Source organism: Cornus florida, unplaced genomic scaffold, assembly GCF_030987335.1.
Source record: "Cornus florida cultivar Cherokee Brave unplaced genomic scaffold, ASM3098733v1 CherokeeBrave_3.0.0_Hap2_Chr10, whole genome shotgun sequence".
NCBI lineage: Eukaryota > Viridiplantae > Streptophyta > Magnoliopsida > Cornales > Cornaceae > Cornus > Cornus florida.
This window is the reverse complement of record NW_026775580.1, coordinates 39,026,582-39,039,215: the sequence shown is the minus strand read 5'-3', so window position 1 is coordinate 39,039,215 and position 12,634 is coordinate 39,026,582. Positions and strand designations below refer to the sequence as shown.

The window sequence follows — 12,634 nt, the reverse complement described above, 5'->3', positions numbered from 1 at the left end:
GAATTTCTTTTTTATTATTAGTTTTTTCTACCACAAATCAATACTAATAATATTATTATTCAAAAACAGAAGCCGTACAATCAGAGTTAATTACAATTACAAATTTACAAGTCATGAAGGCCATTCATCAATATCAGAATCACAGGAGCCCATTGACTTGACTTATGTTCCACTGTATTGTGTGAGCTTTAGTAGTCCATTTAAGTTGGAAGTTTACACCAAGTTGTAGACAAAGTAGAGATACTTCTAACACCGGTGAGAAGAACAACATCAATATTCAATTTAAACCAACCATCAACAACTGGAGACCGGAGACCAACCATCAGTAGTTGGAGACTGGAGACCAACCATCTTCCAAATTGTCCTAACAACTGTGCAATCACACACTGAAAAAAAGATTCAATTTTTCTTTTTTAATTAAGAAAAAAGAAATGTCAGAAAATCAGATGGACAATTTAAGTTCAAGAATAAAACCCAATAATCTGTCCACATATAAAGAAAACAGGACATAATGTAAAATTGTGAATGCATAATGAGTGGATTGTTAATGACTTAAGTAATGGCAATAAGAGTAAGAGCAATACTGTATTTAATCAGTATAATTTAATCTTATTCAATTTAATACAGGCATTAAAAGAGGACACTAACCAATTCTTTGTTGTCATCCCCAGTTTTAAGATCCCCAGTTTTAAGATCTATGGCTATGTGCTTAGAATTGCCATGAACTAAAAATCAATCCCTTACTTTGGCTATGTGCTTAGAAAATTCCAATTTAATTAATCAGATTATTTTAAGGCAATTAACACCATCAGATTATTCCAAGGCAAGGCAATTAACATCTACAGTTTGAAAATTATTAAAGTAAGATGGACCTTTCCATTGTATTTGCCTAAATTAAATACTATCTTTTTATAAAGGAAACTAAATTCAGTTACCTTCCTTTCTTTTTCCACAAAAAATGCACAAATCTTTGACCTTTCTACAATGGAAAAGAAAATTAAATTTAGTTACCTTCCATTCTAACAAAACCAAAAGATAACCTAGCTGTTATTGTCCATGAAATCATATGAAAATCCTACACAACCAAGCCAAATTGGAAGTGCGAACAACCAAATCAAATAAACCTTCAAACCAACACAACCAAATCCAACAGGGCAAATTATCAACCCTCAACCAAAGCACAGAAAATTAGAAGTTTGAACAACCACATCCAGAACAACAAAAAGTTGTTCACTGAAAATTGATACTATGAGAACTCAGTTTTTGAAAGAACATTGTTAATGTGGATGGTGCCATTTGATTACTCTGCAGTTGTTAATCAAGCAATTATGGTTTCTCCACATTTTCTAGTATCTATAGATTGAAGAAAAGAACAAACAGTATAGCCTCACTGATTCAATTATGGTTTCTTTGCAGTTGTTAGTGAAGGCATTATGATTCTATGACCATTATGATTCGAATAAGAAAATTACTGGGTCTTTTTTGAGCTCATGTCCTCATTCAATGATTGAGGTTTGATAATATCACGTACTCAATTTGACAGATAAGGGTGGAAACTTATCATGAGAAAACCCTCGTTGTCGAATAAATTTCAGAAAAGAAGCATCCAAGTATTCTGACATGACAGGATCGCTCATGCCGGTTCATGTAGTGCATATAAATCAAAAGAATCAATTTTTTGTGTTTTTATTAGAACATACTGATGCATTTGGAGAGGTAGATTATGATCCTAGGCGGAATTGAGTTTTTCAAAATACGGATTTAGGGAGAGAAAGAAAAAGTGAAAGGGGGGAAGCATATCAGTTACCTCTTGATGATGAGCACTCACAACAGTTCCTCCCTTTATCAAGATCTTCGAATGAGATAACAGAACTCCACACTCAGAATCACCATATCCAGCTTTAGCTTCACATAATTGTCAACAAAATGAATCAAAAATCTTCACTATAGACCCAATTCCTTCATTTAATTGCAGAGAAAAAATTGGCAACAAAATTACCGATCTGAGAAGAGAGAGATATATATATATATATATATATAGATCTGAGAAAAGAGAATTTACCCGGTCGGTGTTCGTCACCTTTAAGTGCCGGTCGCCGTCGATAATTGCTGATTCGTTGCGGATGAGAGGGAGAGAGAGAGGACAGGGCAACGAAAGGGACAGATTGAATGCAACGAAGGGTAGAGGAGAGGCGGATAGGATTGAGGGAGAGAGAGATGAAATTGCGTCGCATAGAGAAATGAGAGAATTGCCAAAAAAAAAAAAAATTTGGCAGGTGTTACATTTGAGAGTAAATTTGAGAATGTCAAAATTTGAGAGCCCAAACGAGAGTACATTGGAGAGCTATTTTTTTATCACCTCTCATAATTTAAGTTTGAGAGCCCAAAATTAGAGAGCATTGGAATTGCTATTAGGAGTGTCAGGTGATTTCTTCTTTAAGTAGTTAAAAAGTCAACTTTTTTCCATCTTAATGAAATGAGTGTCGGTGATTTCTTATTTAGGATGATATTTGTATCCAAATTAAAATGATTTAGATTAGGGAATAGTTGTTTTGGCATTATATATTTTTTAATTAGTTGAATTTTGACTTTTTTAACGATTAATTAACGAATTGAGGTGTGAGGACAAAGTTAACCAAACATGAGTGAAGGTTTGAGCTTATTTTTTCACTAGTTTAATTTGTGAATAATAAAGACAAACATAAAGGGGTGTCGAAACATTTAACCCTTTAACTTTTCAATTATTATGTTCCATAATTTTAATTGCAAGACCTGGATTGATTAAAATGGGACACAAATAATTGAATGTCGTGTCGTATGAGATAGAAAACTCTCAAGTACGATTTTAAGGAAAAAAATTTGAACCGCCTATTCCGTTCAACAAGAACAAGCCATTCATCAAGTAAATTATGAAATTGCAAAGGTTTAGTTTGATCAATCCGTGAATAATGGAAACAAGCTACAACTTCGAAAAAAAAAAAAAAAAAAAAAAAAAAACCGTTTACTCATAATAAAAGCAATTATTGCTATAATTTTTTGTCGTAAGTGAATGATAAGATGCCAATATGGGTAAGAATCTTGCTATAATTTTTTGTCGTAAGTGAATGATACGATGCCAATATGGGTAAGAATCTTAGCACCAAGACACTATGGTTGTTTTCCATCACATGTTCATAAAAGATTCTCAATTGGACAATACGAGTCATGTCAATTATATTGTGAGCATCGTCGGTCGATTTTTTAAACTAACAAAATCACTGCTATTGGATTAATGAACTTGCAAGTAGACACACATCCAATTATTATGGTTTAGTAAGTTTTGAAAAGTAAGTCTAATAGCAAATGTCTCGATGGACAGGAAGTTAATAGTTTCAATAGAATTTGAAGTGTCAAATCTTGACTTTCTGTATATACTAATTTAATTTTTGTATCCCTCCTTGCTTTGTGTTAAAAAAATTAAAATAAAATAAAATGTAAGCCTAACCGAATTATTTAGATCAAATTTTGTTAACATTAAATCTGCCCCTTGAAAGTAGAATTATAAAAGACTACATTAAAGTTTCAATTGATAAGATGGCGAATTCCAATTTCATGACAAGAATTTCATCCGAAAAACTGCTTGTTTTAAAGCGCCCCCTGTTTTTGGACCCAACCTGTCCACTCCCTAGTATGAGTCCCACGGCTTGATTTTGTTATTCTTATTTGGAAGAAATGGAGCATCTTGGACATGTTTGTGGTTTATCCGTTTTAGAATAGATGTTTGCGGTAAAAATTATGAATTCCTTTTGAAAATTGTAAAGTGAGTCACAGTTTTTAAAGTAGATATTTAAAGTAATAATATTATACAATTTTAAAATAATTTTTTTTAAATTCTGAATTAGTTGTTGACATTGTCTTATTATATCACTTAAATTTGTTAAATCACTTAAATATGAATGCGGATAAAAAAATAAATTGGAGTTTTTAATACTTATCTCTTCACCTTTAAGTGAAATTTCCTTATTCCAACTAATATGTCATGATATTATTGAATCAATTCTCAGCATTAAAAAATAAAAAATAAAAAATAAAATCTATATTTTGTTATGTGAATTAAACTTATACCAAATCTACTAATATGATCCAAAAATATCTAAAACAAGTAAAGAGAACGTTCTTCCTATCTATCGCACAGGGTGCCTAGTGTTGGTCTTTTAAAAGTGAGAACAATACAACATTAATATTCTTAAGCCTGACAAACCAATCTCCTCCTTAAAGCTAATGCTATGTTAGCTAAGAAAGGGAGGAAGAGAAGAATAGATATCAGAGGCATTACTATTAAAGAGATTGTGTATTTTTTTTTTCTTTTTGTTCGGTTAAATAGATGAGAAGAGAATAAACTCATAATTTACTATGTTTTTTTATGTACGGTAGAAAGGAATGAAGAAGCGTGGAGAGAAAATATGAAGTAATGAATAAATTTCTTTTGTTGGGTATGAATGATACAAGGAATTAAAGGAAAATAGAACAAGTGGATTGTTATAGAAATTTTTAATTGAATACTATTCAAAATTATACAAGTTTTAAGTTACAATACTATCCTATACAAATTATAATATTATAAATATTATTAGATATAATGCTAAAAACAATTAAAACTTTCTCTTTCATTCTCTCCTATTAACGAATATATGAAATTTTAAGTTTTTTCTCCTCTTCTATTCAACAGAAAAAAAAAAAAAAAAAAAAAAAAAACAAACTTAAGAAATACACAATCTCTTCCTTAGGAATGTCTCATCCATCCTTTCTTCTCTCCCTTCCATCTAATTTTTTTTTCTTCCCTATCGAACTAAGTGTTGAAAACGAGGCATACAAAATTGAAATTTTTGATGAAATTTGGAGTAGATTTCGCTAAGAAGACGAACGCGTTCCTCTCCGCAAAGAGATGAACGTGGTATATTTATTTTTTCAAATCTGTTTTCGGATGAATGAGAAATTAGCTCCAAAGTGAGGTGTTTGATAAGCCTAAATAGGTATGCAAAAAGTGAGAAATGCTTGTCCCACGTGGAAAAAATGATAAAACCAATTGGAGTTTAAATAAGCCAAGTTTGGGAATTGGGTTTACCTAGGCAAACTTGGGTCCAAATTATCTAGCACACGTGTGTGCCCCGCTGGCCCGACCCGACCCGACCCGATCAGGGCTTGGGCTTGGTTGTAAGATGTGGTTAATTTTTTACTAAACAAAATTGGGCCTTTAATTTTTGCTGGCGGTCTTTTGGTTTGTATTTGAAAGGGTGTGACGATCTGAACCAATGCTTCAATTTGAATTTAATTCAGTTTTTGCTGCCTATATAAAACTCCCCTGGGATCATTAGTAAAGCACACCAATTCAGAATACATCTTCTCATTTCTAAATTCTCTTATTCCTCCTCTCTTTTTGTGGGTTCGAGCCTTAGTCTGTGGGTTCAAGTCTTAGTCAGTGAGTTCGAATTTGAGTCTGAGTTAGAGTCGGAGAGTACTACACCGAGTCGATTCGCCTATTTATCCGGTTTGCAGTACTACTACTAAAGGAAGACAAGTTGTTATATCCTAGGAGATAGACGCCACTGAATCCGTTAGCACCATAGCAGGGTGAATCTGTCTTAAAGATATACAATCAAATTCTAGCATCGACTTATAATCAGATTCCTTTATATTGTATAGTTTTTTTTATTATTATTTTTTATTATATAAAACTATATATTATAGATTATTGTTTTTATAATAATAATTATATATATATATATATATATATATTATATTTTTACAAAATATTTAAATACTAATACTATAGTATATGGTATATTTAAACCATATTTTTGGACAACACAAAGCATAAAACAAAAGGAAAGAAAAAGTTTTAATTGTTTTTACCATTATATCTAATAATATTTATAATATTATAATTTATAAAGAATAATATTGTAATTTATAACTTGTATAATTTAAGATAGTATTTAAATTAAAACTTCTATAAGAGTTCACCTTTCTTCAACCCATTTTTTGATGGATAAAAATTTATAAAGGAAGAAGGATGAATCCTCTTTTCTTTTCTTACATCATCTCCGCCGAACAAAGGAACACCAATTCCTTTGTTTCTACCAAACACAACATAAATGCTAATGTATCACCACCATATTATCACATGTCTTTGTATTTATTTTTTAATATTTAATTTTAAAGAAATAGTAATATCATTAAGAGTACTCTTTAATTACAAGGGTGATGAGCTTTACGTACTTAGTATGGAAATATGTATTAAATAATTTATTTAACTTTTTAAATATGTCAAAAAATTATTTGAATTGCCAAACGTAAAAAGGGTCAATCAACCTAACTTGCATAATGATTGTTGAAGTACTCTCTCTGTTCATAAAAAATAAATAAATAAGAAGAAGAAGAAGAAGCAAGTTTTATAAGAAAGTTCCCAAAAAAATTTCAGAAGGATTTATTATACTTGGCCTTTACCTTTACCTTTACCCTTACCTTGATCATTTATGTAAAATATAAGAAAGTGTGAAGCGTCATTTCCAATTAAAAGCATTCTGTCAGCCAAATTTTTACACTTTAAAAGCATTCTTTAATAAATAAATTGTGTGTGTGTTAGAATGATTATGTTGTTACTTTACGTGGCATCTAAATCATGTAGATTCGATAATATCATCTAAAATTTCTGAAGTGGATACAAAGCTTGTTGTTTACTTAATAATAGTATCTTCTAAGAGCTATTTACTGTGTTGTAGTATAAATTTTGCTTGATTTGGTAAAACTACTGGTCTTATTTAAAAGTAACCATACTAATATGCTAGCCAACACACCTCCTAAGAAAAATATCAAAGTCCAAACCGACTTCTCAGAAAAACCAGCGACTCTGCACTCAGATTTCATGCTGTCACAAGTTCCGAACACCACAGAATCTATCCACCGACCAAACAAACATAATTATTATACTATATATTTATTAAAAAATTCTCTCTGATCGATAGATATACATCTATATATATTACGTACAAACACACACCAAGTTATCCAATCTCTTTGTTTCCTCAAATATGTCCTCCATAGTCTCCAAAAACAACCAACCACTCTCAGAATCTGAGAACAGCAACAATATTAATATCTCAGAAGATCAAGAAGAGAGTGCTGAGCAGCCAATTTCAAGACATCTGTACTTGAAGCCCACTCATTCTACTGGAACCCTCGACAAGGAAGTCGTCCTCCGCCGGATTCGTCACCGCAAGCGCGTCAACAAGGTCCGGTCCGCCGTGCAAGCTCTTCTCATTTCGCCTTTCGCGGCCAAGTCACCTGAGATGAGATGGGTCGACGACGCTTTTGCTGCCCCTTAGCTGCTAGCTTCAGCTGCCGGCAAATGGCCAGTGACCGCAGTTGTGTCAGATTCCGGCGGAGTCCTTGTGTGTCAGACACCAACAGTTAGTAGTTAATATAGCGTGCAGCTCCCTAAGTGGGGTTTGTGCAAGTTCGACGAATACCACCTCCCCTAATTTGTCAGGAAAAAACTCTTTGTACCGGTTAAATTTTAAAAGCCTTAAAAACCTTGTGTTTTGTAATTGTAAATATGTGTCAGTTTTAAGAGATGTTTATTCTCTCTATTAATTACTGACAGAGTTTTCAGTGTTGGTGGCTTAATTTAATGAAATGGTGCTGTCTATTTTATTTTTTTATTATTGTTTTTTTTACTATGCATGCTAATGGGAGAAGCACCAACACTTGCGGACAACGCGTGCGGGACACGACAGAGGCTGTTAATCCTCTCCGTCATCTCGGGCCTGGTGGTGCCGGGTCATCTTGCTGCTGCAAAAAAGAAGGGGGGTGATGCGTAAAATAAGGTAACAGCAAACCCTAGGGAGGAGGAGAAAGAGAGATTGCAATCTTATTTTTTTTGAACGCATTTGGTTATAAAAATAACCTAGGTGGCACGGATATAGGATACTGATATTGCGATACGCGATAATAAAATAATAATATAATTTTCTTATATATAAAAAATTATTCATAAACCATTTAAATTTCAGCTAGTTAATATTTCATATTTTAATATATATATATATATATATACACACAATGGCCCATCATATAACCCCATGCGCCCAAATTTGTACAAATCTTATATCCAAAAGGGATATGGTTAGCCTTGTGACCAAACAAGTAGTCACATCAGATAAGATTACAGTACAAATCTTATGATCACTTGCAATACAAATCTTATCACCCCTCTATTTTCATCTCATTTTTCGGGTTTTCTCTGTCTTTTGCTTCTTTCATCTCTTCAACTTCTTTCATCTTTTTTTTGTTTATATTCTCCTTTGTCCAAACTTTCATATCGGACAAAGCTAGTATAGAAGAACACGATACTGGCAAATAGATCTGTAAATTTATTTATATTGTATCAATTTATACTTTATTTCATTTAACAAACTTTTTTTTTCAGTCTATTATATAGAGATGAATATATGCACATCTATGAAGGTGATATGATATATCATCTTCTCCTCTTCTTGCTTTTTTTTTTTTTAAAAAAATCTAAAAGATTCGGTTGCCATGTCCTATCCCGTGTCACCTGTGTATCCTATGCCAGTTTTAACAAAATAAAAGCAGAACACGGTTATAAGGTATCGTACATGTGTCAGGTACAGACACGCACTGAGTGCTTCATAGAGAATACCAATTCCAACTATAGATACAAATATGTATCTCTTTCTCTTTTTGTTTATAATTTAAAAGTTCTTGGGCCAATATTTTTCAAGGGTTCGTTTAGTTAGCAAGAACTAGCTAGAAAGGAAAAGAAAAGGAAAATATTTAAAAAATTTATGCGTTTGGTTAGATGGAAAGTAAAATTTTTTGGGAAAGTAAAATTTTTTGGGAAAGTATGATTCTCGCTGTTATGAATTTTCCCTAAAAATTTTCCAGTATAAAACACGCGAAAATTTACTTTCTCACAAAACTTAGCCACTTTATATCTTAGTTTCCTCTTTTGCCCTTGTCGGTTGTTTCTCCCCCCCTCTACTCTGTTATTATCTCCACTCTTCAGTTTGTCACAAACTTTACACAATATAGATTTTCTTCTGTAAATTGATGTAATCCTAATTTAATTATTTATATTTTTATATATGCATATAAAATTAATTTATTATTATTATTATTATTTTGGGTTCTATATTAATAGTGATTGAGATCCAGTAGTATACATACATGTTTTTTTACTGTTGGTGTTGTAGGCAATTAGGATTCTTAGTTTGATTAGAAACTTACGATCTCCAGATTTGGGTTTTACAATTGTTGTGTCTACAATTTAGATATTAATAAAAATAATTATATTATTATTTTAATAACATATTATTTTACTTTCCTTTTATTTTATTTTATTTTGTTAAAAATGGATATAAACAATTAAGTATAAAGTGGTTCATCAAACACAAACTTATTTTATTTTAAAATATTTAAATTCCTAACGGTAGTTTTGGTAATAGAATCATTTTCTTTTCATTTTCATCCTGTCCAAACTAACAAAGTAATATTTTCTCATAATTTTTTTGAAAATTTTTCCTCCTAGCCAAATGCACACTGTAAACTTAATTTTCTTTTCCTTTTCTTCACTTTATTTTACTTTCACTTTCTATCATAAATTTCTATCTAACCAAATGGACCCCAAGAGAATGCTGGGCTATTTGTTATTGGGGTTAAAGGTTATATTTATTAAATATAATTAAAATATATATTATTATTTTATTGCGATATTCTTGGTGGGTCCGTGTCCTTGTATCTATGTCATATTATACGGATATCTCGTTTCATGTCCATGTCCTATAGCATCGCTGTATTTGTGTCGTATCGTATTATATCGATATTCCGTTTCAGACATGTGGATGGACCCTAATTAATTTACAATAAAATAGCACTATATTTTTGTTAGAAGCCCGAAGTTTGCAAAACTAACTTTGCAAAAGTTATAATTTTGGAATTGTATATTTAATAAATATGTAATAATTTTAATACATGTCAACTATATATTATTAATAATTTTTTAATTAACATACATTAAGTTCACACTATCCACATTAAGAGTTGTGCCATGCCATGCAAAATGGAAGGGTTATGGTCTTTAGATAGAGCTTAATAGAAAAAGGGGATTCATTAGGGGATTCATTTAATCCCTTTAGGTATGGAAAATGCTTTGTTTAATTGAGTAATTTGTATGGTTCTTATAAAATCTTAACTCATTGAACTCTCTTAATCTGTTAAGAATTGCGATTTATATTTTAAAGATGCTTTTTGTTTTATATTGTGAAAACAATGAATTCCAGAGCTAAGGACTCTGTAGAAACTTCATCTACATGTCAATACCGAAATCAGAAAGTAAATAGATCCAGTCATTGACATAAGCGTAATAGTAATAATAATAAAATAAAAAATAGAGGAAAAAGAAAAATTGACCATCAGAGAAGTTTAGGCCTTTATTATATGTATGTTGTTCCCTTTTTTATTTTTTTAGCAGAAACATGTTTTTTCTTCGCTTAAAAGATTGATGCTCTCCGAGAGTTGCAATCCTTGTACTTTATTTAAATAAATACCATGTTTGAGTGAATGATGAATTCTTATTGGAGAAGTGTCCAACTTTAGATGACAGCCGGCGAAGGGGACAACTTTTTCCGAGGAAATCCAAGAAGATATGCTCTGCTCTATTTTTCAGACCAAGCATATATTGCTTAAAAGGTCTACAATGTTTAGATAATACCATTGTACCATTTGGAATAATTTTGCTCTGGCATTCGTTTGATTTTGTGACGAAAGTTGAAGCGATAAACATTCAGAAAAGAAATAGCATTACAAGAAAAAAGTTTTTTACTACGCACTTTCTATCACGGTCTAAAATAACCGACGTAAAAAATAATAGTAGTAGAAAGGGTCTTCTATCACGGTTATTTTAAAACCATGGTAGAAGAGCCTTTCTACCACGGTTATAAAATAACCGTGGTAGAAAGTAAATTTATTTCACCACAGTTTTTCTTCGCTTATTGTCGCTCTTTTTACCACTGTTACTGAAAAACCGTGATAGTAATTTATTCCCACCATGGTAGATGAATTATTTTCACTTAGTTGTACGTGGGTCTTATTCCTGCTAGTTATTTAAAATAAAAATAAATAAATAAATAAATAAATATATATATATATATATATATATATATATATATACTCACACACGCACAGACCACACACATACAATTTTAGGGGCAAATCATTTCAGCCTCCCCAATCGCCTCCATCTCTATTATCCTTCTCAACTCTGAACTTGCCCTCTCTCTGTCTCTCCAACTGCAAACTACAAAATCTACAAGAATCAGAAATTCAAAACCCATATAATTCAGTTTATATATCTGTTTGCAAGAATCAAAATGTCAAAACCTATTACCTATATAAAAACCCATATCGGCACATCATTTCAGATTGTTCAAAAAATCAAAACCCATATCCTTCAGTTTCCATCGCCGGCTGCTGTTCCAGTTCGAGTTCGCCTTTTGCAAGCTTCAGCCGCTGGCCTGCTATCTCTCAACTCTCAAGCCCCTCTCTCTGCAACTGCTAACTGGTAAGTCATTTCTTTAAAGGTTAAGTGCACTAAACCTCCCTGAACTATGATCTCTCTCCCTAAACTCTCATTTTGACACTTAACCCTTTCAACTATCCCATTTGTTGCAAACCGTTAAACAGTCGTCTCAGATTTAACGTAAGTGGAGGCACGTGACCTAGCCAAAATATAGAATTTCAAATTTGCCCTTATGACTGTTATACATATACAACTTATATATATTGAGGTAGAACCCCCAAATTGATAAAACCCTAAACATTCAATTCCTAACAATTCTCTCCTCTACGCTCTCGATTCTCTATAATTAATTCATTTGGTTCGGCATCTATACCCATAACTTTCCTCTCGTTCAATCTCGAATCTCCATCTTTCGGTGGCTCTTTATCGCCCTCTAAATTCTCTGCATATTTATCTTCAGGTAAATCTCTCTCGCTCACTTTGTTCTCTCTCTCTACATCTTCTTCTTCAATATCTGCAACGAATATATATATGGTTTGAAATTCAAAATTTCATTAGTTTTTGAGTTTTACTTGGGTTCCCAAAATGGGTTTCCCAAATTGAATTATACACTATAATTCCTTGTAACCCAAAGTAGTTTTTTTTTAAAAAAAAAATCAGTGGTTTTGATGGGTTTTGAGATGGAATTAAGGTTTACTAATCCCATTTATGGTTGTATATGAATCCAATATAGGAATTTGTTTCAAAGACTATTAAATTACAGGAAACAAAGTAAAAGAAAGACACCCTTTTGGGGGAAATCCGGTATAAATTATTTTCTTTTAATTTAAATGGGTTATATCAAGTTTTGGATTGGTATTGGGGAATTTGTTTTTGGCTGAATTAAGAGAAGATTGATATTGGGGAATTTGTTTTTGGCTGAATTTCAGATTCTTGAGACGAATGTGTAGATATTTATTAAGCTCAAGTGTCGAAGTGAGTCTTGCAAATATTATAAATGGGAGAATCCTCTAAGTGAAAATGTTACATCAGTAGAGCTACCATCAACACTAGCAT

The 12,634-nt window shown here is 31.8% G+C and overlaps 1 protein-coding gene across 4 annotated transcripts; it reads right to left on the bottom strand.

The window, feature by feature from the left end:
* LOC132279426 (uncharacterized) lies at positions 1-2,388 on the bottom strand. Of its 4 annotated transcripts, none has more exons than XM_059781401.1 (3): positions 2,063-2,377; positions 1,808-1,905; positions 1-371 (listed from the first exon to the last, which is right to left on the bottom strand). In XM_059781401.1, the coding sequence occupies exons 1-3, from the start codon at positions 2,232-2,234 to the stop codon at positions 201-203; spliced, it is 441 nt and encodes a 146-aa protein (XP_059637384.1). In that variant the 5' UTR covers positions 2,235-2,377; the 3' UTR covers positions 1-200. The 4 variants fall into 4 exon arrangements, 3 of the variants coding, with proteins under 3 accessions (XP_059637384.1, XP_059637383.1, XP_059637385.1); XM_059781400.1 differs by having other exon boundaries at positions 1-386; positions 2,063-2,370; XM_059781402.1 differs by lacking the exon at positions 1-371 and adding an exon at positions 417-979 and having other exon boundaries at positions 2,063-2,388.
* Between the last annotated feature and the right edge of the window lie 10,246 nt (positions 2,389-12,634).

Coding starts and splice junctions, on each gene's coding strand:
- LOC132279426 (XM_059781400.1), bottom strand. CDS start 2,234: ATGCGACGCAATTTCATCTCTCTCTCCCTCAATCCTATCCGCCTCTCC. Junction 1,906..2,062: donor AGGTGACGAACACCGACCGG/GTAAATTCTCTT, acceptor AATTATGTGAAG/CTAAAGCTGGATATGGTGAT. Junction 387..1,807: donor TGAGTGCTCATCATCAAGAG/GTAACTGATATG, acceptor TCTTTTTTTCAG/TGTGTGATTGCACAGTTGTT.